Source organism: Tachyglossus aculeatus, chromosome 9, assembly GCF_015852505.1.
Source record: "Tachyglossus aculeatus isolate mTacAcu1 chromosome 9, mTacAcu1.pri, whole genome shotgun sequence".
Classification (NCBI taxonomy): domain Eukaryota; kingdom Metazoa; phylum Chordata; class Mammalia; order Monotremata; family Tachyglossidae; genus Tachyglossus; species Tachyglossus aculeatus.
The window spans coordinates 49,591,172-49,618,177 of NC_052074.1; the positions used below are offsets into that span (position 1 = coordinate 49,591,172).

The following is a 27,006-nucleotide window of genomic DNA, read 5'->3' on the forward strand; positions in this document are numbered from 1 at the left end:
GTGGTAGATGCTCAATAGCCATTGGTTAGTCATCTTCCTATGCAGATCTCTCAAGTTTAAATAAGAACATGTCAACTTTTCAGTTATCAATTTTTCAAAATCCCTATCTGAAACAGCTTTATGTGACAATATACACATAAGATATATATGTATAAAAATCATTCAATGTTAAGTACCTGTAAGTGCTAAATTTGCAGATTCTGGACAGTCAGGTCTGAAATACTTCTCCTCAAACTTATAAAAGTAAATCTCCCATTGACTGGTTTGTCTGTAACCTGTCTAAGGACCAGGAGAGCAGGCTGGAGATGACTGAGGGCATGTCTACCCTGGCTATATAAATATAAATCCAAGACAGACAAAACAAGCCCAACATTGCCATAGTCAATACGACTATACTGTAGACTTGAAATCTTGGGATCATCATCAACATCAATCGTATTTACTGAGTGCTTACTATGTGCAGAGCACTGTACTAAGCGCTTGGGAAGTACAAATTGGCAACCTATAGAGACAGTCCCTACCCAACAGTGGGCTCACAGTCTAAAAGGATACAGTCAATTGTCTCATTGGAGCAGATCAGAGTAATTTCAAAAGCAACTGGTAATTCTTTTGAAATGCTAGTAAAGACATGCTCTGGGAGCACAAATACACAAACACAGTAGTGTTCCCAAATGCCAATCAGGGTCAAGTTCCAATGTAGTCTGAGATCAGATTACCCTCTCTAATGGAACTTTATAGGACGTGAACACGAACTGTGTCCCAAGAAAGTTCAAAGAAAGGCTGACTACCCAGCACCTGGTAGTAAACAAACGGCTACGCTGGAGCCGCTGTTACTCCAGTGGGGCCAGAAACAAAGCATAATCTATCTCACACATATTAATGGTCAGTTTAGATTCTAGGCACAAGCCAGGACTGAACTACAGCAGAACTGAAGCCAAACCAAACTACAGGTAGCCCTGACCTTCCTTCTGGAATTGATGCTGGGCATGTGCAGTGGCCCCCAGGGCAGCAGGATATCAGTTTCAAGGTTTTTCATCTGTCTTTGGCAATGGACTAAGCCCTCATAAGTTGCTAAAAGGTAATGACCTTTCTTAATATAAGCAGTTGTGAGCAGCTAAAACTACTTTACCATAAGCGGTATCTCATTCTGCAACATAAGACAACCGTAACCTGCAAGATAATATTTTTGGACCAGATGGTGGAAGGATTGAGAGCTTTTGGACTTTTCTCTAGTTGGCATTTATCTTTCAAAAGAATCTCTATAACTCAGCTTTCAAACAATTTCAAGGACCTGCGCTCTGAAAGCCAGTAAATACCAAATCATTCATTACATTTTGGGGACTAAACTAGATCATTACTTTGCAGCAAACTAAGGCTACGGCAAACCAAGGAAGATGCAAATGAGTCTGTGATTAAATCTGGCTTAGAGTATGTGCAGTGTATTAACATGGTCAATTGTGATTACGGTGGCAGAGTGATCTACTAGAAAAAGGAGAGGCAAGAAAATCTGTAATTGACCTGCTTTGTGACCTTAATCTCTTTCTCGGTTTTATCATCTGTAAAATGGGGATAATCTTTCCTCCAAAGGGATACTGGGAGGACAAAATAAGACTATGAAAGCAATTTGGAAAACCAGAAGTTTAATATATATTATAATTATTCAGGGGCTCAGTATCCAGTTTGGAGAAACCCAAGATTCTTTGATTCACTTTTCTTTTCCCCATCTCTTCCCACTTTTTAGTGACTTTGCTGCCTCCATCTGAGGGATAACATGGCAGGAAAAGAAGAAATTCAAGTGGGTCAGCTTATTAGGCACATTTTAAAAATATCTGTTTGACCAGGAGCTTTGAAGGAAAGTTTTCCACCCTAGCCTTGTCTCAAATTTGAGATTTCATGTTACAGCAACTCTTTATCCAAGGACTCAAATCTCTTCCAGGCTTTAGGGTGGGATGGACTGTCACAAGCACATCCAAGAACCAATAAGTTCAGTCAGCAGTCAGTTGTATTTATTCAGTGCTTACTGCGTGCAGAGCACTGTACTAAGCGGTTGCTTGTATCCTCCCCAGTGCTTGTATCCTCCCCAGTGCTTAGAACAGTGCTTGGCACATAGTAAGCACTTAACAAATGCCATCATTGTTATTATTGTTATTACTGTGTGCAGAGCACTGTATTACGCGGTCTACAGAGATGACTTTTGGTAGAAACCTCCCCTGCTTCGCCCATCTTACAATGGTTTAGGAAATATAGAGTTTTTTTTCCCCCTTTCTCTTCTGCTTTACAAAGAAACCTATAGAAGTAGATATTGGGCTAATTTGCAATAAAACATACCGGAACAAGAAAAGGCTATTTTACCCAATATCTCTTTTTTATGGCATTTATTAAGCACTTACAATGTGCAAAGCACTGTTCTAAGCGCTGGGGAGGTTACAAGGTAATCAGGTTGTCCTACATGAGGTTAAAGTCTTAATCCACACTTTACAGGTGAGGTAACTGAGGCCCAGGGAAGTTAAGTGACTTGCTCAAAGTCACACAGCTGACAATTGGCGGAGCTGGGATTTGAACCCATGACCTCTAACTCCAAAGCCCGGGCTCTTTTCACTGAGCCACGTTGCTTCTCTAGCCTCCTTATTTGATCTCAAGGATGGGGCTGGTAGGCTCTGTTACCAGACTTGGCTGCTGAGCTATCATACATTTCCTACAACTCTATGAGTTGGAGCCTTCATGGGGACTTGTAGCTATCAGCATCCATTGCTGTTACTCTGGGATTACTTCCTAGTGCATAATACAGTGCTCTGCACACAGTATGTGCTCAATAAATATAATTGATTGATTGACTGATCAATGCCAGGTCCTCAGACCATCCTCAGCACAACCCCCAAGGGCACACACATGAATCTCAGGCCGGCTTCACGGAACTCCTCTAGTTCCAGTGTGGTCAGGTAGACTGAGGCCCCGAGTGCATTCCTACAGCCTGCAAAGGGGGAAAGTCCAAAGACCATCGCTCTTCTCTCTGGGACCCAATGACATCCTACTAAGCATTTTCTACAGCTCCGCTGCTCACTGAGAAGGAGCAGCACAGAACTGGGAGTAGCAGGACATGGGTTCGAATCCTGGCTCTGCCAATTATCTACTGTGTGACCTAGGGCAAGTCATTTAACTTCTCAGTGACTCAGTTCCCTCACCTGCAAAAGGGGATTCAATAGCTGTTCTCCCTTCTACTTAGATTGTGAGTCCCATGACGGTCCTGCTTATCCTGTACCTACCCCAGTGCTTAGTACGATATTTGGCACTCAGCAAACACTTATTAACAAATACCACAATTATTATTATTATTATTATTATCATGATTACTATCACTGATTAATTTCCTAGGTTCTTAACAATTCAGTTTTGGACTGACCCAAGATGGACATCACTGGATGTGTTAGTACTGTATCTTTCTCTACCAGTTGAAATGAGGCAGTGAATGGACAGGATACACAGAAAAATGTAGAAAACCAACAACCCTCAGGTCTAATTTTTTAATGTTCAAATTGGGTTTGATTTGAGTGCATGCTAGCAGTTCTTTCTGTCCGAAACTGGTCTGCCTTTCCTGTTGGGAGAACTAGTTTCACAAATAACTCTTTATTTGCAATGACTTCTTTTGGCTTCCCCCTTCGCTCGGAACTAAATGGTTAACAGTGCATTTGTGTTCCCAGAAAACCATTTTTCTGCCCAGGATGCAAGATTACTTGTTAAGAGTAATAAAATTAATGATCTTGTGCACTGTGGTGCCCATCATCTAAGAGGATTTCATAATGAACAATAATTAATTAACACTCCATGAGGGAGCTAGATTATGACATTACAGAAATGGAAGCAAAGAGAAGTCATGGTACTGGCTCAATATCACAGTGGGAGCCAGTGGCTGCTGTGAGCAAAACCCACAGCTTCAAAAAGTTGTCTGAACCACTCCATGATGTTTATCTCTTAGAGCCCAGGCATTATGTCAAAATTAATTACAAAGTAGAAATCATTTTATTACATTACCCACCCATTAGAGACATTTTCAGACCTACCTTCGCTTGCATGGCGGTCTCTAAAAATGCTCTTGGGATGGACACTGAATCCTTCTATATCGTGCACTGAGGAAGCCCTCCGGATACTGCAAAGACTTTCCTTTGATCTGGAGTGGGTCAGCTGGGAACTTGATTGCAGCATGTCAGGGTAAAGTCGGTCCCATTGCCGTTTGGGAGAGGAATGGTCAAGGGGTCCTGATATATTCACCAAGGGAGAACATTTGCTGGGTTGGATCAGTGCCTTTGTGTCATCTGCTTCAGAAGGGCTGCAGCTTTCCTTTGTAGGAGATTTAAAGTGCTTCATGGCCACTGAGTCATCACTGTGCTTGGATGAATCAACCACTACCACATCGGGGTCTTCTTGGGGTAAAGACTGCTTTCTATAAGTTAGAAGTCGCAGGCCTGGCAACCTGAACCCAAAAAGTTTGCCTGTCATTGAAAAAATAATAATTCATTATCAGACAAACAAAACCATAATCTCTCATCCCCTCAACCTAATTTTCCTCCCAAGGCCACTTAACACTCCTGCATGAACTCTGCATTTGAGTCTTCATCCCTAAGTACATAGGTACTCACCCCCTCTCCCCATAGCACATCTTTAAACTCTTTTGTTTCCCCCAATCTAGTAATTTCTTTTAGTGCCCATCTTCCTCACTGGGTTCTAACTCCTAGAGGGCAGGGATCATGTCAACTAATTCTATTCTATTTTTCTGAATGCTAACTTCCATGCTCTCCTCAGAATTGGTTGCTAAAGTCCACGTTGCTCACCAGAAGACTCACATGTGCCTGGCAAATCGGCGGGCTGGACTGTTCTGGTTTTTGTACTTGGTATTGATGTTCTGGTAAAAAACCTGGACCTAGACTAAAGTCTTCCAATAGCTAGCTGAGTTTACTATAACCCTCATGTTCGGTAAAGACAGGTCAGTCTGAATATACCAGTTCTTATTTCATAACTAGTTCAATCCATTGCATCCTGCTGGTGTTTAGTGAATAGTTGATTGTGATCATGATGGCAAAGACGAGGTATAAGAACTTTATCTTATGGAAAGAACTTTAAGTGAAGAGAGAAAACATAACTATAAGGCTTTTCCTATAAAGCTCAGTGCCAGGCAAAACAGTTTCTCCAAAGTGCTACTCCCCTCAGAGCTAGAAGAGGTTTGGTAATCATTAGACTTTTAATTTGCATAGTACAATGTAATGGAAAATGTAAATGCTTCATTATGTTTAATTATAACAAAAGCATACTAAACACAACTTAGATGGAATTGATAATCAGGCCATCTACTTCTCTGACACCTTTACCCTTGAGATTTTCATAATTTTCGAATAACCCATGTTACTTTACCTATTCTTCTCTTGGGCCTAAAAGCAAGTGAGTGTTAATACACTGCGATCATTACTTTTTAGGGAATTCAGTTACTAATAATGATGTTCTTAGTATGTGCCAACCTTCGTGCTAAGTACTGGGATAGAGAAGATAATCAGATAGGACACAATAGTTAGTCCCTGTCCCTCATGAGGCTTACAGTTGAAGAGGGTGGGAGAACAGATATGTTAAACTTTTGTTATATATGATGAAAATGATTGGCTCAACGTCACACAACAGGAAAATGTCATAGCAAGGACAAAAACTCAGAGTGTTTGATTCCCAGTGTTATGCTCTTTCCACTACACCACACTGCCGGAAAATGTCAGAGCAAGGACAAAAACTCAGAGTACTTGATTCCCAGTGTTATGCTCTTTCCACTAGACCACACTGCCGGAAAACGTCAGAGCAAGGACGAAAACTCAGAGTGCTTGATTCCCAGTGTTATGCTCTTTCCACTAGACCACACTGCCTCTGTGTAGAACAACAAAAAGGTAATAATGTAAAAATCTTTTATTGGGTACTTATTTGTCAAAACAGGACTGAAGTGCGCCCACATTAATTGAAGAGAATATTCTGAATGTTTTTTTGAAACAATGTCATTTCGACAGATGAAAGCAGTGTACAATGTAAAACAATAAATAAGCAAATTTCATTTCACAATCAAGGGTTGCATGTTCATCACTCTTACCTACTCACTTGTAATAGTTAATAGTCTCAGGTAGAATTTAAAAGCATTTATCTAGCCCACAAAGAAAGTGAGTGCCAAACCCCAGCACGAAGCTTAAATACAACCTCTCAGTACATTGAGTTTAAAGATAAACAAGACGGAGACAAGCGCTAGAGGTGCCAATTTTCAGTCTGTACAAATAAGATTCAATAACGGTGCATCATGGGAATGGTTTGGAAAGCTTTCTTACATATTTTTCTTAACAAATCATGTATACTTGAGTAAATTGCCCATAGTTAAAAACTAGTGAACCACACAAAAAAAATTGTTATAGGTTTTTAATGGATGTGAAATTGAGTTATAAAGTGGTTTATAAATCAATTTTGCAAGCTTATTACATCAAAGGTCAAACATCTGCTACCATTCTTTTTTCATCAATTATATTCTAGAAACCATTCATAAGATTTTCTTGCATTAACTACTGTAAAAGGCTTTTAGCTTGCTGCTATATTTTAGTCATATGCATGCTGGCACAGATGGTCTTTTCTGCTTTGCTTGGTTAATATGACCATGTTAAACTGGATTACTGATTTAGTTGTCTAACTGTGGTTCAGCTGGAAAAAAACAGACAGTGAGAATTTTCCTCACTGCTAGTATTTTCCAGCATGAAATAAGAATGCCAGTTGAATACTGTCTCGTTATTACTCTTTGTATGGAAAGAAATTCTCACAAGTTTAATTCATCATTTCCTGGAGAACTTTTTTTTTTTTAACCTGGAATACTCTCTAAGATAGGCAGAAAGTGCTCACTGTGATTGGCCGCAAATTCACTGAAACTCTATAATGTTCCAGTTCACCCGGCAGGCTACCTTCCCCGGCAATCATTAAGCTCAGTTTGTTACTGCCAGCATGGATGATAGAAAAGGGGAATTTAGCAACTATCTTTAAGAATTCAACATTGCCAGCACGGAACGGATTATTCAACGTATATATTGAGTGCTTACTGTGTGCAGAGCACTGTACTAAGCGCTTGGGAAGTACAAGTTGGCAACATATAGAGACGGTCCCTACCCAACAATGGGCTCACAGTCTAGAAGGCGGAGACAGACAAGAAAACAAATTAACAAAATAAAATAGAATAATAAATATGTACAAGTAAAATAAGTAGAGTAATAAATCTGTGGGGAGCTATATATACAGGTGCTGTGGGGAGGGGAAGGAGGAAGGGCGGGGGAATGGGGAGGGGGAGAGGAAGGAGGGGGCTCAGTCTGGGAAGGCCTCCTGGAGGAGGTGAGCTCTCAGCAGGGCTTTGAAGAGAGGAAGAGAGCTGTCTTTCTATCTAATCTCTCACTACTCGTTTTCTTAAATACAATTTATAAAATTCAGAGAACCATGCTTAAATATGGGATTTATCATCATGAAACTGCTATTTGGGGAAGTGGAGGCAAACTCCGGAACACCTTAGTCTTGATGGATTCCTCTGTGTTTCATTCCTAAAAATAAGACTGAAAAGCTTCCTCAAGATATTTTTTTTTTTTGGTCAAGACAAGAGATCTATCAGTGCTTATGGAGTGTGCACTCAGTGTTGCAAACTAATTCTGTGTATTACCAGTCTGATAATGTACAGTCAGGAATATATTTTTACTTAATGAGCTAGAGTCTGCCTTTCTCCTGTGGAGGAGAATGAGTTGTTAGAAAACTGCCAAGTGACCATTCCCTGCAATCAACCCTTGTACGATGCCACACTTTTTCCCTCCTCATGCATTTTCAAAAGAAGACATGGCTTAAGCTTGCTGGGGACTGGAGCTGACTGACATATTTATTGACTGTAGTAAGGGCCCCGAGAGGACAGCGTGTTGTTGTCTCTCCTGCCATCCCTCAATCATGGTGGTCTCAGAGACTGGATGGGTGGGATTCTCTGGACAACTGTTTGGTGGGGGTAGAGTGGAGGGAGAAAGGAAGGGGAAGGAAGGAAGGAAGGAAGGAGAAGGAAGGAGAAGGAAGGGGAAGGCGGGAAGGCAGGAAAGCAGGCTTTTTGTGATCCTTCTCTCTCCACTTTGCTGACATTTATTCAGCACTTTTCCCTCCCTTTCCTTTAACAGAGGAAGAACTCCATTCTGGTGGCTTAGTTTAGGAAAATCCCCCATCTATAACATTTTCATCACTGAGGAAAAAGTAAAGTACCTAACTGTTGTGTACTGTGGTGCAGGAGGTTGGTGCCCTTTTGGAGGCATACACACGAAGTTTCTAAGTAGTCTCCCTTTGTCTTTCTCTTTTCGATCTGACTACCTGTAATCAGTCCCACATCTATACTAATGAGGTTCTTTACATGAAAATAGCACTCTAAGACAAATAATCTTTGCAAGGGAAATTCTGAGGGGTAAGAAAGCACGGTAGCCTTTCATCTCTTAAAATTATCATCTCCTGAAAATGAGCATTCTCTCTATCAGACCTACATGAGGTACTCTGCTGTACGCTTTGAACGGTAAGAACACTTATGTTTGAATTATTATCATCCAGAATACTGTTCCAATTATCAGGACAGTGTCACATGTATAGTTAAATTATTTCATGAACTACTAAAGAAAAGTATGGTCTAATAACGCAGTGCAGGGCTTTGATTTTTTTTAAATACTCCCTTTTCATATTCTCCCCTGAAAGAGAAATAAAATGTCAGGAATTCAATACTTACAATGCGGTATTGCCAAATACGTGTGATATTCTAAAATGATCTTTTTTGTACTAAATGTCAGTCAAGCAGCCCAAATCAAACTAAGCTAAAAACAGAATCTCTTAAGCTTCTGTTATCTTGCTGGGCAATTCTTCCTTGAATTGATAAGCATAATTTTTTTCCTTTTGAAACCGCATCAAATTCACAAAGTAAAAAAAAAAAGAAAAGAAAAGATTGAAAGATACTTGATGATAGTAAACATTAGTTGTATGGTAAAACCCTTCATTAAATTCACATCTGAATAATGCCATTCCAAAACAATGTTCTCTGGGTGGGAAACTTATTTCTGTGGCTCTTCATCTCTGAACTGAAGGATAATTTTCAGTTCTCATGAAAAATTGCATAGACATTATGAATATCTTCCCTATAAATTTTCTTTATAGAAAATTCCTTTGTGTTGTATTTGAACATTGGGGAGCTCGTGATACTTCCTGTCATAAACACAGAATTGAAAATAACTTCTGATTTTGGTTATAAATGTACATGAATCTTTCATAAGAAATGTCATATATTTATAGCTTCATAATATACTTTGTTGATTCCAGAAGTTAAACAACCAAAAAATCCTTCTGCATATCAGAAATATCTATGATAGTTTTATGTATGTTTTTATTATCTACTTATGCAGATGGATACTTATTTGTAAATAAAATCTATACCATAGTCTGATGACAGAAATACTTGGGTGACTCTCAGCTGGAAATGGAATAATTTTTGCCATATTCTCCACCATTTCAATTTAGTTGTTCCTAATTCCTAACCTACAACAGTTTTACAGATACAAGTTTATCTCTACAGGACCCAAATAATTCCAACCACATCGGCCCCAAATTTCTTTCTTCAAGCTGAGAATTAGCATAGTCTAGTGTGAGAAGCGTAGCCCTGGGATTAAGGAGGCCTGAGTTTTAATCCTGGCTCTGCTACATGCCTGCTGTGTCACCTTGAGCAAGTCACTTAACTGCAAAATGGAGATAAAACACACTGTCCCTTCCCTTTAGACTGAACCCCATGTGGGATAGGGACTGAATCTGCTTAAATCTAATCTACCCTCAATGGCACTAGCCTCTGAGGTCTTTGTCTTGTAGTGTCTGATACACAGTGAGTGCATAACAATGCTATTATACTATTATTATTATTATTATTTTTACTGTTGTTGCTGTCATTACTTGTCTAGACGACAAACACCAAAACAGGATACCAAACATCCAAGGAGATGAGGCATAATGTGGCTGAATATATCAGGTGACACACCCTTGACCCTAAGCAATACTGAGCTTTGGGTCCCCTCTAGCTCACACTCTGAACTGAACTTTTGGTTACAACACTCCTCTGCCAATCTACTTGGGTTCATTTCAGGGCCATTTCAAACCTTCTAATTAGAATGAAGACTAAGCACAAATTCCAAACACTTGTCCCAGGATTTCTCTATTTACTGTTAACAATATGATCTTTATTTAGTCTCTTCTTTTGACAAATAGGTTATTTTAATTCCATTTAGATGAAGGTAAAGGTGCCTATGAGAATCAGAGAGAACATGTTTTTCTAAACTATTTTCTTCCCTGTCTTGTGTTCCTAGGGAATTTCCGTGACTGGAGGCCTTTAAAAACAAAAAGCCCATCTAGGAGGTGTAAGACAGACTGCACCTACTAGTTCTACCAGCATCTTATGCTTGCCATTAGCTACTAGGGACTGGCGTGACAAAGTGTGGGTGGCTCTGTCGAATCCATCACCACTACTGTAAAAAAAAATCAAGAGCCAGTCCTGCTGATGAAATGATACTTTTTCTCACAGGCTTTAGGCCAGAACCAGTGGTTAGAGGCCTGGAATCCATGCCGGTGCCTTGGCCCCTGAGAGAGAACCCCTGCACTTTTGGGGGAAGACCCCAGTAGGGAGGTATTAACTGAACCCATGGCCACAGGTAACATGCCAAGTTAAGGAGCCTAGACCCAAATGGAAAGTGAACATTCAATAAACACTACTGATTGACTGATTGATTGGGTGGGAGAAACTTCTCCAATGACAATACACCAAGAAATGAAATCTATCTATTGAGTCATCTTTGAACCTGAAGGAATATTGCTATTGGAAGTCCGCTGTGGTTCTAAACTCACTCAATGATACTCACTGAATGCCTACTGTGTGCAGAGTACCAAGCATTTGGGACAGATAAAGTAATACGGTCCTTGCCCCTAAGGATCTTGCAATCTAAAGGGAGAAACAGGCACAGAATAAATTATAGCTACGAGGAAAAAAGAGAATGGGATGACAGATTTAAAAAAGTATTTATATAGAGTAACATTGTTGATATATACAACAGCATTATGGCTGATGGAGGATGCACAAGTGCTGAGGTAGTAATTGGGAGGATGTGACCAGGGAGAAGAAAATAAATTGGGGAATGTCACCTAGGGAAATGGATTTAGGAAACACAGCAGAATACACAGCCTATTTCCTGTCCCTGTGAATTTATTCTCTAATGGAAGTGAGAAGGTTAGCTTGGAAGGAATCAAAAGAATGCAGCATTACAGTGGGAGAAGTGAGCTAATAATTAAGAGGGTGAGAAATGATGGTGTTCCTTAAAGACAATGCTTAGGAGTTTCTGCTTGTTGCAGAGAAGGAAGGGTAACCAGTAGAGATTTTTGTGATATGGAGGGATGCCTGCAGACTCATATGTCTGAAAACTGAACCAGGCAGCAGAGCAAAGCATGGACTGGAGAGGGGAGACAGGGAGACCAGTGAGGAGGCTGATGCAATAGTCTACCAGGATACAATGAGTACCTGGCTCAAGGTGGAAATCTTTGTATAGACATGAAGGGAGTATATCTGGCAAATGTGGTGGAAGATGCAAATAATTAGCACTCAAAAAATACCATCCATTGATTGATACAGAAAACATAACAGGATTTAGTGGCATACTAGCACTGAAATAGAGAGAGGAATAAGTGATAGCATCAAGGTTGTAGGCTTCTATGACGTGGGGGGTGGTGGTGGTGGTTTTGATCATGACAGCAACTCAGCAGTAGACTACAAGCTTCCATTTAAATGTCCGTTGTTGTTTAAAATGCACAGCGATTTCTAATTGTTGACTGGCAACTATTCGGCTTTCAGTCCTGGGTTTGATTTCAAATTCAGTAAAGCTTATTTCACCTCTTACCTCCAGATTTCATTGAGAATCTTAATTTCCTTTTAGAGGGCTGAGCTTAGATCTGCACATTACTTACCAATTCCACTGCGGTTCATCTTTTTAATTTCATTTAGATCTCTGCTACAAAGAGGCTTTTTTCTTAAAGAAAATTTCATATGAAATGAAAAGAGGACCCAGCCGAAGTGAAATGGAGAATTGAAGTCATTTCCCAGGGAATTAAAGCCCAGATTTCTTTCTCCTTATTTATGGCTATTTCGGCCATAATAAAATAATGGAGGGAGTTGGAGGGGAAGAGGGAGGAAATTATGGCCTGAATGACCTAGATAATTCTTTCATTCTCCACTTGATCCTGCTAGTTCAGCCCTGGCCCAAATCTCTTTTGTTTGGGAGAAGCAGTGCTTTCATCCAAAAGAGCTTACTAAATGCAAGAATAATTATAGTTAATTTTAGGCCATGGTTCCAATTCTATTTTATTTACATTTCTAAATCTACACATACATACTGTTGTTATGCCGAAGAATTTAACAGAGTTTCATTTCCCATTTTGCTCTATACTCTGGCTCCCTATGACCTGACTAGGTAAACCCCCAAATGAAATTCAAATGGCAGCATTTATAGTACAAAAACCTTTCCTGAGGCCTACTCTCCTATAGAAAATAGTGAATGTTAATGTTACTGAAACCTTTTACTTTCCTTTCTTGATTTTTCTCTTACCTAGGTTAGGTATATATTCTATTTGTTCCAGCTTTGGTGTTCTATTAGTTTTCATCTTTCTAAATTGCTTTCTGAATCTGACAGATTTTTGCCTCTAATCATTTTTTCCCATCCAGTTTCACATAATTGTACATGCCTTGTATGTACCAATGAAAATAAATCATCTATTTGTGCCTGGTGCCATAACTTCAATATAGGGTTTGATCATGAGCTGGTGAAAAATCAGCTGCTCTTACAGAACATGTTGCTCACTTTTCCTGCAAAAGGTGTCTGACCCAGCTGTAAAGTAGATACTTACACTGAGAAATGACCTACCACTTCATTTAATATAAAACAGCCGAACTTTCAAAAATTCACTTGGTACAATTCATCATCGTCCTACTTCATTATTTGTCTTGTCTCTAGTTCTCATTTTCAGTCTCTCTCCCTTCCACATTTCCCTCTATTCTTCCATCTCCCTCCACTCCGGTGCTCTATCTCCCCTTCCTCTCCCTCCAACCTTTCCTCTCCTCCATTCCCCCTTCTCCTTATTTCCCTATTCTCCCCTCTCCCTCTCCAATCTAACCTCCTCTGTTCTGTCTTCTCACTTTTTAAACCACCTTTCATCTTTTACTTCCGTATTTTAGGTTTTGCCAAACTGCAATTTTTGTTTTTCTTTTTACTTGTTAATTATTTCTAGAAGCATTGTAAATATAGATGATTCCTTTTCATTAGAAAACACCCTCCTCTTTAAAGGTTAGATGAAAAAGCCCCATGTGGGACAGTAAGTGTGTTCAATCTGATCTTGCATCACTACATGTTCAGTGCACAGTATTTTGGCAAATAGAAAGTTCTTATGGAAAACCATAATTTAAAAGACCTATTTTCAACTAGGTAATTTTTCAGTGTTTCAAAGCCTACTCTTGTAGTTTCTTGGTCATTTCAGCCTATTGCAAATCACAACCTAGTTTTACCTCCAGTAATTCTCTGGCTAGAGCACACAATATTAGCAGAAGAGGGAGTTGGGATAAAATACTCTCTCATTTGTACGGATTAGCCCTTTCTTAGGTTCTGGAGTCTTTTCAGTGCTACCTTAAATGCCCTTTGCAAGGAAGAAACAATAGCACTATACGATTTGAATAATAAAAGTGCATTCAAGAATAAACCTTGCACCTCAAGGAGCATGGTAAGCTCCAAACACTTGAAAGGAGAGCCTTCAGGAAGTGGAATCTAAATAGAATCAGGAGCCATCAATAACAACTTCTTTCCCTCTTGCTCTTCTCTTTTATTTGAAATGAAATCAAAATTAAAGAGCTGAACTTCAATTTTTAAAAAGGACAGAAAAAGAAAACTGGGAATAAAAACCCAAGCTGCATCATACAGTGACTGAAGGCACAAATCAAGAGTAATGTAGGGTTGGAAAAGTTTATCTGCAGGTGCAGACAGTGGGAGAGGTGGTAAGCAGTGGCCAAACCACAAGCTACTTCCTGGGAGCTTCCTCTCCTCTTTTCCTTCCCATGCTGCCAAACTGCCAACCATCATGGCATCATGGCATCATGGCATCATCTGTGGAGCCCCGGCTCCACAGAACTGGTGGAATAGTGGAGTACAATGGTTAAGCCACTAGAATTGACTTCTGGTTGTTCCAAGGCCTCCGAAGCTTCCTTCTCCCATCACACCACCGGTGTTGTCAGGTCAAAGCCATTCCCCCGGGCACCAAGTGCTTTGCACCGAGTAAGCACTCAATAAATATGATTGAATGAATGAATGAAAGGAAAGCTAGTGCATCACTGTAGCTGTAGCTGGGGAAGCAGCATGGCCTAGTGTACATATACAGCATGTACATGTACAGCATGTACATTACTAAGTGCCTTGGCTAGATGTTGGCCGAGTGGAAAGAGCATTGGTCTGGGAATCAGGAGGCCTGGGTTCTGGTCCCAGTTTTGCCTACTGGGGCTACACAATCATTAGGAAAGGTTGTCAACTGAAGAATAACCTCAGGCATTCCAAGGTGGATAAGAGGATAGGGTCGGAAGAATCCTGACAAATAGTCAGTTATCATGGTCAACAAAGATCATTGCAGCTAGGAAACCACCATGTGGGTCATGGAACCATGCAGTGGCTGCTTTGACTGTAAATGGATTCCATACATAAAAAGAAAAAAGAAACCCTTTGTGTACAGGCTGCAATGTGCTGCATCTCTGCATTGCCTATTCTGCCATTTGCACTCCTGCTCCAGCACCAACATAAACGGCAGAAACAAGAGCGGTGAATGGCCCTGAACAAATCATTAACACTAAAATCAATTTCTCCTTGCAGGTTCTCAGTCCCAAGGCCCATGCATCATTCTAGATCGGTGAATTCATCATCAATGCGGTAAGACATGCTTTGAAGGCAGTCAATAGTTTTATTGATGATGATAATGAACTTTTCCCAAAATTCCTTTTCAAACTGTGTTTGGCTAATCTAAATGACAGTTGCAGGACAGGGGAATCCTTGCTTGTTCATATCAAATTTGCAATGACAAACACTGGAGAGCTATTTTGTATTTTTAGTACTTTTTAATGATAACATAAAGCCACAAAGACTACACAAATCATTCTGGGACACTGATGTATAGATTATTCTTCACTCAATTTTCTTTGGTCCCAAGTTTCAGTGTCACACTAAGATGCAAATTAGTACTTGACTAAGAGGCATTTTTGAAATCTCGATGGACTGGGCAAGAATATTGCTCCAGGGGGAAAAGACAGAGGATTTTAGAAAAAAAAAAATAACTCTCCCTGACAGACTATGCTGTGCCAAACTATAAGCTGGCACTAAAAGGATCTACCCTGGGAAATTCCACAGTAATGGCTGAATTAAGAGAAAACATTACTGATAAAGATAACAAAACAGACATCAAATGAAAGGACCAAGGTGTTGGCATTAGAAAATGCTTTCATAGCAGTTTAACCCATTTTCTAAATGTGTCATAGTAGCACTGACAGATAGAGAGTCTGAGGGACACTTGCCCCAGGTGTAATATTGTTCAGATGCAACACATTACAAATATTGGAAACAGAATACATGTATTTGCACATATAACTGGGCTGTTTCAGCAAAACATTAAAATGCCACTTCAGAAATTGTGAAGATGGTGGATTGGCATTTGGCACTACGACTCTGAAGTCAGCACAGGCTAGATTCTAGGTTTTAAATACTGATAAGAGAAGATGGAGCTATAAGACCAGAGCTGCTTTCTCATATTTGTAATTTAAATTCATCAACACAATGCCTATTCTCCAATTAGAAATGCAAACACTTCACAGTATCTGTAAGCTATGGCCACACATATTATTCATTCAATATGGAAAAAAATGAATAATGATAATTACAGTGTAGATATAAGATATTAGATCAGCCATAGTCTGAATGACAATAATTAGGAATTATGAACAAGGACCCCAATAAGGCATAAAAACTGCTATTCTTCAAGAGCTTCAAGAACAAAGAAAATCTTGCAGTCCTTAAAGGTGCAGAAATCCTTGGATGACATCATAGTCACTGAGAAGCTGAAATGTAATTTGAGGAAAGGGAAATGGTCAGAGGGACCACCACCCAAAAGGAATGATACCCCAAGTACATTTTTTTTCTTCTGCACTTACGATTTATGGGCTTGGCTCTCATTAGCGAGTTTAGCCTCTCTGGGGAATCGGCATTCTCCTCATCGGTCACATATTCGAAGTTAATAATGAACATCATGGCCACTCCTTCTTGGTTTTTCACTGGGATTATGTGAGTGTTGCAAATAAAGGTGGATCCTGAGGGGAGAAGAACAGAGAAGAATCAAAGTCAGAGACATGAGAATGGCTTTTGGAGGCCGGGAGGGAAGAGGAATCAGCAGCTGTAAATTTTAAGAAATTCCCGCAGACATTTCTCTCCATTATATTAAAAAAATACAAGGGTATCAAAGGTAATTTTCTACTTTAGAATACATCTGATTTTCACTTCATACTTCCTTGCGCAAATGTTTACAGGAAGCATACACAGAACTTGTTTTCTCTGCTTGCTGGAAATGCTTTGTAGACAAATGTGCAGTTTCACCTCACATAGGCACGAACATCAGTCCCACCTGCTTTCTCTCCTTCCACCCACTACCGTTAGCCTAGAAAACAAAGCTAAGACTCTCCATTTCCAAATGGTGTCCTCAGCCTTTCATCTGACATATTATTGAGCATAATTTACATCATGTCAAAAAGCAAATTTCATTTTGGGTCAGTTGCATAATGACATTTGGATTTGGTGCCCAAAATACTCATCTATGTTTATTGTAAAATGCTTGGTGAAACTTAATAGGAAATTGAGCTACCCTGACCCAGTTTTCAGTCCCATAGGGTACCCTGTTGCTATTTTGCTCAAAACAACACTATGTAAAGACTAAACAGCTTCTTTGGGATCTCTTTTGTTCCCTTGTATTGAACTGTATTGACAGCTCTGTTAATTCGATATCTTTAGTCAAGAAAATAATATTCTGCTAAAAGCTGTACACACAAGGTAGCTGGGAGTCTAAAACAATGTTTGACCATGATCGTCTGGGACGGATTTAATCAAATACAAAAACACAAAATCTTTATCGTTTCATGTTTTTCTGTAAATATGCCTCCTAAAATTATGGGTGCCTGGAAAAGAACGATACGCTGCCCCTTCGAGTTTTCCAGTTGTATCTTCCATCCATTTAATAAAACAGCTAAGCTGTGGCACTTGTCAGCGTTGCCATGGTAACAAACTGGATGACTTTAGTAAACAGAAAATAAGCAATTTTAGACTGTTCCATTAGAGCTAAAAATAAAAATGCTGCAGGCCAAGCATCGCAACACAGACTCGTTAAACAGAATCTGAGGAGATGCTGGAAATAGCTGTTATGTTCTCAGCTAATGAACCAAAATACATATTGATTTTACCACTTACAATGACATTTCCTGGATCATTTGGAGAACCACTATTGACTTACAGATGTGTGTCCCTTTCAACCTGGGTTATATTGTCGTGTGCTAGATTGAAAACTCCATTAGACTGTAAACTGCTTGAGGCCAGGGATCACGTCTACCAACTCTATTGTATTGTACTTTCCAAGGGCTTAATGCTGTGTTTGATTAAGCACACAACAATGTATGTCATGGGGATTCTGAGTAGGTAGCACCTGGTGGGTACCAACTGTGTATTCTCTCCCAGCATTTAGTACAGTGCCCTGCCAGAGGATTCCCTTACAGAGTAGTACTACTGCTACAACACCACCATTACTACTACTAGAGATGGGACGAAGTTTAGGAGTGGGAAGGGTTTAAGAATGACAAGGGCATGCACGGTCTTGGAAACCAGGGCAGTATTTGTAAACATTTTGTTCAATCCTGGGGAATTATGCCTCTGGGTTTTTTTCTGTGTGAGAGGGTTATGGGGCTGATTATGCCCTCTGGCTGCATTTCTGAGTGGAAATGTATTTCCAATTCTAACTGGAAAGCACGATTTGCCTTCCCTCCACCCAGTGTTTTCCACCCAGATTGGGATTCCCAACAGTGGCATGGGAGCCTCACCAGTTTTTAAAGTTTTTATATTGATAAGATGTGTTCCTTATATGCAGCTTCAGGGAAAGCTGACATTAAAGGAGAAATGTGGAAATTATGAAGGGGAAAACTAGCAAAATAAAATAATTGTACAGTGTTAAGAGCAGATTTCACAGTCTGTCAAATGCAGTAGGTCTCACTGGGTGCTATTTTTATTATTGCTCCAGTACACTAGGGGACCCAATACTGTCACCCAAATAAGTGTCGTTCAAAAAAATCCCACGAGAGAAACCTGAAGATCCAACAAAAAATAAATACAGACTGTCAAGAGATAAATGTGTTGAGCAGAGAATCCAGAAGAAATAAAGCTTAAACCTTGTGAAAAAGAACCTCAGGCTCAAGTGAAGTTAACAGTGTTTAAGCAACACTTGAAAAGTGTCTTGTTTACAACAACATTTTCCAATATTTACTCAATTATTCATGCAATTATACTAATATCAGTAGAATTCAGACTTCATTTCTATGTTTCATCTCCTTAGGGAAAACATTTTGGAAATGAGAAGGGCTTCTTATGAACAGCGCACATTTTAATCAGATTTCTGGTACATGTAATTCTTAGAAGCAACTACTCAACAAGCAAATGATAAGTAATCTGAATAATTATGGAAATTACTCCCTTATTAATGAATTGATAACATAACCTAGTTGAATTTGAAAACAGTGGCATATTAAAAGTCCAATGCATATCCCTCTGAGTTTTCTGAAGAATGTGTCACCAATAATACCATAATACAAAAAATTAAAAAACACTCTGAAAGCCATGGGTTAGGAAACATTTTAAAAATAACTCCATCTGGAGGAATTGTTTCTATGGCCACATGTCCTCAGCCCAAGTTTTGTTACATAAAATGTCTAGTTCTAATAGCTTTCAAAGAAATTTGAACTTTATTTTAAGCTAATATGCACTTTTTATGGTATCTGTTAAGCGCTATGTGTCAAACACTGTTCTGAGCACTGGGGTAGGTACAAGTTAACTAAGGTGAACACAGTCCTTGTCCCACATGGGGCTCACAGTCGAAGTAGGAGGGAGAAGAGGTGTTTAATCCCCATTTTACAGTTGAGGAAACCGAGGTACAGAGAAGTTAAATGACCTGTCCAAGGTCACCCAGCAGGCAGTTGGCAGAGGTGGGATTAGAATCCAAGTCCTTTGACTCCTGGGTTCATACTCCTTCCATTAGGCTAAGTTACTTATCTGTACAAGTACATGCTCAAAATATGATTCTCTTGGCAAAATACAAGTTAAGTTGCAGTTTTACGACTCTGAATATTCTGTATGTATGGAGGTTTTGTAACATTAAAGGTGTTTAGTTTACAAAGATTTCCCATGCTATCACTGGCCCTTTAGCAGTTTTAGACTTCCAGCCCATTAAGCTTTCTTGATTCAAGTAATAGTTATCAAATTTTGTAGATTTTTAAATAATTCATGGATAAAGCCCTTTTAATTTTCAGGATAAGGAGAACAATCTCTGAAGACTAAGAATGTATTGTAGACGCCACCATAAAAGATTAAGTATAGTAATAATAATGGTATTTAAGTGCCAACCACGTGTCAGGTGTGACAGTCTTCTCCATGAATCTAAGTCACAATATTTATCTGATGTGGAAATGTCACATGTTGGGATTAATTGAGGACCATGATATAGTTTATCATGGTTCATGGAGTAGGGAACACAACCATGAAGAGCAATGCATTGGCCAATTAAAATTCTTTCGGAATATGAATTTGATCATTATATAATCAAAAAAATACACAGGGCTGGATGAGAACACCAACACGTCCATCTTCCTGCCTGCCTATAGGTGGCTTTCGCTTTTTCTTTTGATAATAATAATAGTGATGGCATTTATTAAGCGCTTACTATGTGCAAAGCACTGTTCTAAGCGCTGGGAGGTTACAAGGTGATCAGGTTGTCCCACAGGGGGCTCACAGTCTTAATCCCCATTTTACAGATGAGGTAACTGAGGCACAGTGAAGTTAAGTGACTTGCCCAAAGTCCCGCAGCTGACAAGTGGTGGAGCTGGGATTTGAACCCATGACCTCTGACTCCAAAGCCCGTGCTCTTTCCACTGAGCCACGCTGCTTCTCTAAGATCGTTTTTTAAGATCTTCTTTTAAGATCTCACAGAAGAAAACAGAAGAAAAACCCATCCTACCTCTCAATTGCTCATTCCGGCTAATGCATTCCTATTAGGAAGGTTTTATTGAGTCTAACCTAAATCACTCCACCTGAAACATTAGACCATTTTCACCCTTTCAACCCTTTATGGAGATGATCAGCTGCCTACTATGTTCTGCCACTGATATTTTCAATCAGTGGTATTTATTGAAAGCTTATTGTGTGCGGAGCATTGAATTAAGTGCTAGGGAGAGGTGCAACAGAGTTGATAAGCTCCTTGAGGGCAGAGAGCTTGTCCACCTACTCTTGTATTCTTCCAAGTGCTTAATACTTAACTGTGTACACAGTAAGAGTGCTCAATAAATAGCATTCATTCCTTCAATCGTATTTATTGGGCACTTACTGTGTGTAGAGCACTGTACTAAGCACTTATACCATTGATTCATCTTCCAAGAAAGGGGGTAGTGGGACTACCTTGGGAGTTGAATGGCAATATTTTTCTTGCTTAATGATTATTGTGGGTTATATAAGGGAATATAAGGGCCTAGACTTCCTCCCTCCTTTCTTCTTCCCCCACTCTCTTCTGCATCGTCCTGACTTTAGCCTTTATTTACCCCCCGCCCCCACCCCCAGCCCCAAAGCACTTATGTACCTATCTATAATTTTATTTATATTAATGGCTGGCTCCCCCTTAGACTGCGAGCTTGTTGTGGGCAGGTAATGTGTCTGTTATACAGTACTCTCTCAAGGGCCTTTTACAGTGCTCTGCACACAGTAAGCAATATGATTGACTGACTCAAACCCTATAGACCAGTTTTCCAAATATCCAAAGTCCTCTTGAAATCCTGAGTCCTTCAACAAGCCTTCCCTGATTAATGACCAATACCTCACATTTCATAAAATGCTCAGCCATCTTTAGCACTTATGGATTTATTTGAATCCCCAGCACTTTATGCATATATATTTATTTAGATTACTCTCTTTGTAAATATGTCTGTCTACACAAATAGAACATAATTTCCTTTTGGGCAGGGAACATGTCACTTTTTTGTTTCACACTTCTCAAGCACTTAGTACAGGCCCACTCCACTCAGTGGGTTCTCAATAAATGCTATTAAGACTAGAAAGAAGAGGTTATGTGTAAGTTTATTTTCTGCAGGATTTTGCTTTCCCTTCAACCTATATACCATTAGCTCATCAGCACTTTCAGAAAATGAGTTATGTAACCCCTCTTCTAACATATGCAACTGAGGATGAGATTTTGTGTTATCATTTACTCAGTTCCAGTCACCAAGAAGTGGATCACAGAAAGAGAGAATTCACTAAGTTTCCATTAAACACACTACACATGGATCTGTCGGATTATCAAAAGATTTGTTGCAAAGGAGTAGCCAAAAATAGTTGGCAGCTCGAGATGCATTATATCCAGCTTTCTTCTAGGAAATTCGTTTAAGGGAAGAGAGACAGTGAGGGTTGGAGGGAGGAGGGGAGAGAGAAAATAGAAGAGGGGAAGGATATGAGAGCTGGAATTTACTGAAGGTTATGCTGATTAAATGTGGCCTGTTCTTCCTGACATTTCTCTTTATATTTCAGATCAATTTGAGATTAGGATGCCCTGAAACTCTTTGTTCTACTCAGATTCTGTTTGAGAGAGAGACAGAGACAGAGAGATGTGAATCATCTCTATTGCTGTATTTTACTTTCCAAGAGCTTAGTACAGTACTCTGCAAACAGTAAGTGCTCAATAAATATGACTGAATGAATGAATGATTGGTGGGCGGGTGGTGGGGGGGAGGAGAAAGGAGAGGCACAAAACAACAGCACAAAACAACAAAACAAACAACAACAAAAAAACTCCTAGCCCAGAGTCTGCCCTTTGTTACTTCAGTGCATTTCCTACTGATTGGGCACACTACAATTTAAACTCCTTAGTGAAAATGGATGTACACTAAGGGTGGATCTATCAAAAGTATTCACTGAGCGCTGATTGGGTACAGATCCCCTCTACTACACCCTTAGATGTGCTTTGTGAGTACTGTACCAAGAAGAAGGTTTGTAATTTTAGGCTGAGGTTCAGTTCCACGTTAATAAATATTGTGAATGATCAATCAATCGTATTTATTGAGCACTTACTGTTTGCAGAGCCCTATACAAAGCACTTGGGTGAGTACAATACAATAGCGTTTGTAGATACATTCCCTGCCCAAAATGAGTTCACAGGCTAGAGGTAGAGGCAGATTGAAAAGCAGCGTGGCTCAGTGGAAAGAGTATGGGCTTTGGGAGTCAGAGGTCATGGGTTCTAATTCTGGCTCCACCACTTGTCAGCTATGTGACTTTGGGCAAGTCACTTAACTTTTCTGTGCCTCAGTTACCTCATCTGTAAAATGGGGATTAAGACTGTGAGCCCTACGTGGGACAACCTGATCACCTTGTATCCCCCCCAGCGTTTAGAACAGTGTTTCACACATAGCAAATGCTTAACAAATACCATCATCATTATTATATTACTATAAACTACTGATACGTACCTAAGTGCTGTGGGGCTGAGGGGGGCAAGGGGGAGGTGAATAAAGGGAGCAAATCAGGGTACGGAGGAGGAAACGGGGGTTCAGGGAAGGCCTGCTCCGGGGTCATAACTAGCGTCATACATAAAAACAAGAAGTTATGTAAAGGCTGTTCACCTGGAGGAGTGGTGTTAATCTGAGAACTCACAGCTCCAAAACCTGTTCATTTACTTGTCTTGTGTTTTTCTGGCTTTCAGACTGTCAACACATTGTTGTTCCCTATCCATCATTACTGTTGTTTTTATCTATCCCCACCTAGACTGTGCAACAGACTGGGGCAGGATGGGATTGGGTCTCACCTGTTGTATTTGTATCTTTTATAGAACTTAGAACAGTGCTTGTCACATAGTGTGTGCTTAAAACCACAGTTAACAGTAAGGAACCAAAGATTAAGGTTGGAAAATGTACTTTGATTTTTGAATAATCATTCAAAATTACAGTGCTCAAAGCAGGGAACAGCATTTTTTTCTCTTCTACTAATGTTCTCTTAAGCATTTCTTAGACTGTAAAACTGGAAAACGCTAACATTCTTATTCCTCCAATGGCTTTTTTCTTTGCTTACATCCGCACCTTTGTAATTATTATTTAGCCACCTACCTCTTTAATCCCTGCATAGATAACATTTTAAAATCCATGCCCATAATAAGGCTATCAAATAAAGTTACTAGGATTAAATATAGCATTAAATGCATTTTTTTAATCCCAAAGGCAGAATTTTTATTTTTAATATAACAGTTGGTGTTAAAGAAAATAGAACACTAAAGTATTTCAGAGATGAAAATGAAGAACAAGGAAAAAGGACAGTTATGTATTATGGAAAAGAAATATAAATTAGGTACTCCGATGCATTTTGGGTATAATATGAACGAAAATTACAGGTTGGGAGAAATGGGAAGTCTTTTAAACACTGCTTTGGATGAGAAATCTAGGACTTAGAATAATTTTTATAGCCTGTTTTCTCATGCTTAAAATGTGTTTCATCTTCTACAATATGGAACATGGGGTGGATTACTTTTGGTCTCTAGAAATATCATTCAGCTCTCAACAGATGCAGAGGAGAAAAATGTAAGCAGGCACTGATTTCACTGTAAAGGTGTCCTTGCAGCTGGTTAAACTCTTTGGTCGATCAGGGAGACACTCAACACTGGGAAGTTTCACTATTGTTCTGTGATCTTCTGTGGCATTCGGCTAAAATCGTGTACCTATTATAAGTGAAAGGAATATGATAATTCAACTTTCCAAATTTGAGCACATGATTCCCGAATGTTTGCAGAGTTCTGATAATGTCATTTCTGTGGATATATTTTACGATGGAAGCATGAAATTGAAATCAAATTACCTGTTTTATAAAACTATGCCATGTTCTAAGCCATGAACCCCTACTCCTTCAATCAATCATTGTCATTTATGAGCAGTTAGTGGGTGCACAGCACACTGTATTAAGCATTGAGAAAGTCAGCGCTTAGAACAGTACTTTGCACATAGTAAGCACTTAATAAATGCCATTATTATTATTACAATACAATTTTGACACCTGTCTACGATTTTGACACCTGCCTACAATTTTGACACCTGTCTACATGCTTTGTTTTGTTGTCTGTCTCCCCCTTCTAGACTGTGAGCCCGTTGTTGGGTAGGGACCGTCTCTATATGTTGCCGACTTGTACTTCCCAAGCGCGTAGTACAGTGTTCTGCACAAAGTAAGCGCTCAATAAATACGACTGACTGAATGAATACGATAGAGTTAGCAGACATACTCCCTGCTTACAAGGATCTTACAGTCTACAAGAGACAGACATTGAAATAAGTTACAGATGGAGAAAACTGTAGAGTAAAAGGATATTCATTCATTCATATTTATGGAGCACTTATGGTCTGCAGGGTACTGTACTAAGCGCTTAGGAAAGTACAATACAACAATAAACAGTGATATTCCCTGCCCAAAGTAAGTCTACAGTCTGGGGGACAGGGCAGGGGAGGGGAAGGTACATAAGTGCTATGGATCTGGATTATCAAAGTGCTGAGACCTCCTAGGACCTCAAAAAGTATTTACAAATCTTTCCTTTCAGTCCTCTGTTAGACACTGAACAAATGGTAATCCAAAGGATGGACTGGTTCCTGCTAGCAAAGGAACTTACATTTTATAGGAAAGATAAAATCGTTTGACCACATTAGTGATTCCGGGCCAGAGGATCTAATGTGGAACAGGTTTATCCAGCAATTTTTTTTAAAACGAATGGAAATAAGAACGTTCGTTTCAAATTATAATTTCTTCTGTAGAAATGTGACTTTCCTACATTTTTTTCTTCTCTATGCTTCAAAATAATCCTTCTCACACTAGGGTACTTCCCCTTTTTAGATGAAGGAAGCGAAGCTGAGAAAGGTGGAGTAAATTGTATTGTAACATGAAATTCCACAGTCTTTAACTCTCTAGTCATGGCTTATTCTTCTGAACTGCCTTTCAGATTTGGAAATTTAACAATTTCTCATAGCGTATTGGGAAAACTCCCCCTAAAAATGTCCCAAAATGGCTATTCCTAAAGGCTAGTGCTTTCCTACACCATGTATGCATGACCTTTGCTACTGACTCTAAAGCATTCATGATGAAAAGGATCATTTGGAGATTGAGGTAGAATAATCTGATTGTTGCATAATTCATTTTATTGCCCATATGCTCTGAATCTGAAGTTCTTTTAAGGTCAGATTCTCATTCCATGTTAATTCTCTGGGAACTGACACACTTCTTCCTTGTCAGGTTAACATTTCTATTCACTGGACCATTTTTAGATCCCTACAGCTTCTTTCAGCATCAACCCACTTGTCAACATTTCATATGCTTGGAAACTCTCTCCTTTCCCCTCCCAAAATCTTCCCAATCTAACATATCCACCCTCTCACTTGATGTGGTATTTTATTAGAAGAAATTTTTCATTTTGGCAGAATAATCCAGATCAGCAGTGGATTAGCAATAGCCCATGTCATTATCCTTCACAGAAAGCTGTTTTTATGTTCTCCCTTTGGAATCATGCCTTAACCGTTCAAATTTCATGCTTACAGGCGACTATCTGCTTTATATCTATATCCATCTGCTGGGCTGGCCCAGTGAGCTTTCTCTGCTCTCTGTGTGCTTGACCTAAGCAGGACAGTGACTTTAAAAATAACTTGAAATACATCTTACACTGAATGCAGTTACCTTCCTTCCCCCAATCTCTGATTACATACCCATCATAGAGTATGCTTTTGTAAACAAGAAATTCCAACTAGTACTACTAATAATATTAATCATAAGTGTTATAATTAAACTGCAAGCTCATTGTGGGCAGGGAATGTGTCAACAACTGTGTTATAGTCTACCAACTCTCCCAAGTGCTTGTACAGTACTCTGCACACAGTAAGTGCCCAATAAATACAATTGATTGATTGGTTAAGTGCTCATTATGTACCAATTTCTGTACAAAATGCTGGGTATCTTGTATCTACAAGATAAGGTTGGAGACAATCTGTAAGAAGGAGGGAGAATGGTTACTGAATCCCCATTTTAAAGATAAGGAAACCGAGGCACAGACAAGTGAAGTGCCTTGCCCACGGTAACATTGTGAGTACAGGTTAGAGCCGGGATTAGAAGCAGATTACTGCAAAATAAACTTTGGAGAAAAACTCACATTGGAATTTCTATCACCATGGCAGAACCCACTTTACATATGTGAATACATTTTAATTTAAATATTAATTACCTAAATATTCTTTCATCTGAAATATGCACATATGTCCAATAAAAATAATCCTCAGTGATCACAAATCTCGCTGAAGTCCTCCTATGTTTATTTATATTTTTTAACATTCCAAATTATCATGTGCCATTTATCAGAATGAATTAAGAAATACCTGCAGACTGAATGGAAGTAATAACGTCAGGTTGCATTTAATTATGCCCAACACTGATCCCACCCTTAGAAATGTATCCTAACAATAAAGACACAATATCTTGAATGCATTTATATATAGCTAGATGTGTTAATATTATTTCTGGTGACGTCAAGGTAACTTGCAGTAATTAACTG

The 27,006-nt window shown here is 39.3% G+C and overlaps 1 protein-coding gene across 6 annotated transcripts in view; it reads right to left on the reverse strand.

Moving 5' to 3' along the window:
- Window positions 1-27,006, reverse strand: part of KCNH7 (potassium voltage-gated channel subfamily H member 7) — a 318,392-nt gene that overhangs the window by 105,067 nt on the left and 186,319 nt on the right. For all 6 annotated transcript variants that reach the window (XM_038751859.1, XM_038751858.1, XM_038751857.1 and 3 more), the window contains 2 exons: window positions 16,310-16,465; window positions 4,059-4,487 (listed from right to left, as the gene is read on the reverse strand). In XM_038751859.1, the coding sequence (XP_038607787.1) occupies window positions 4,059-4,487; window positions 16,310-16,465 (585 nt within the window). The remainder of the gene's footprint in view (window positions 1-4,058; window positions 4,488-16,309; window positions 16,466-27,006) is intronic.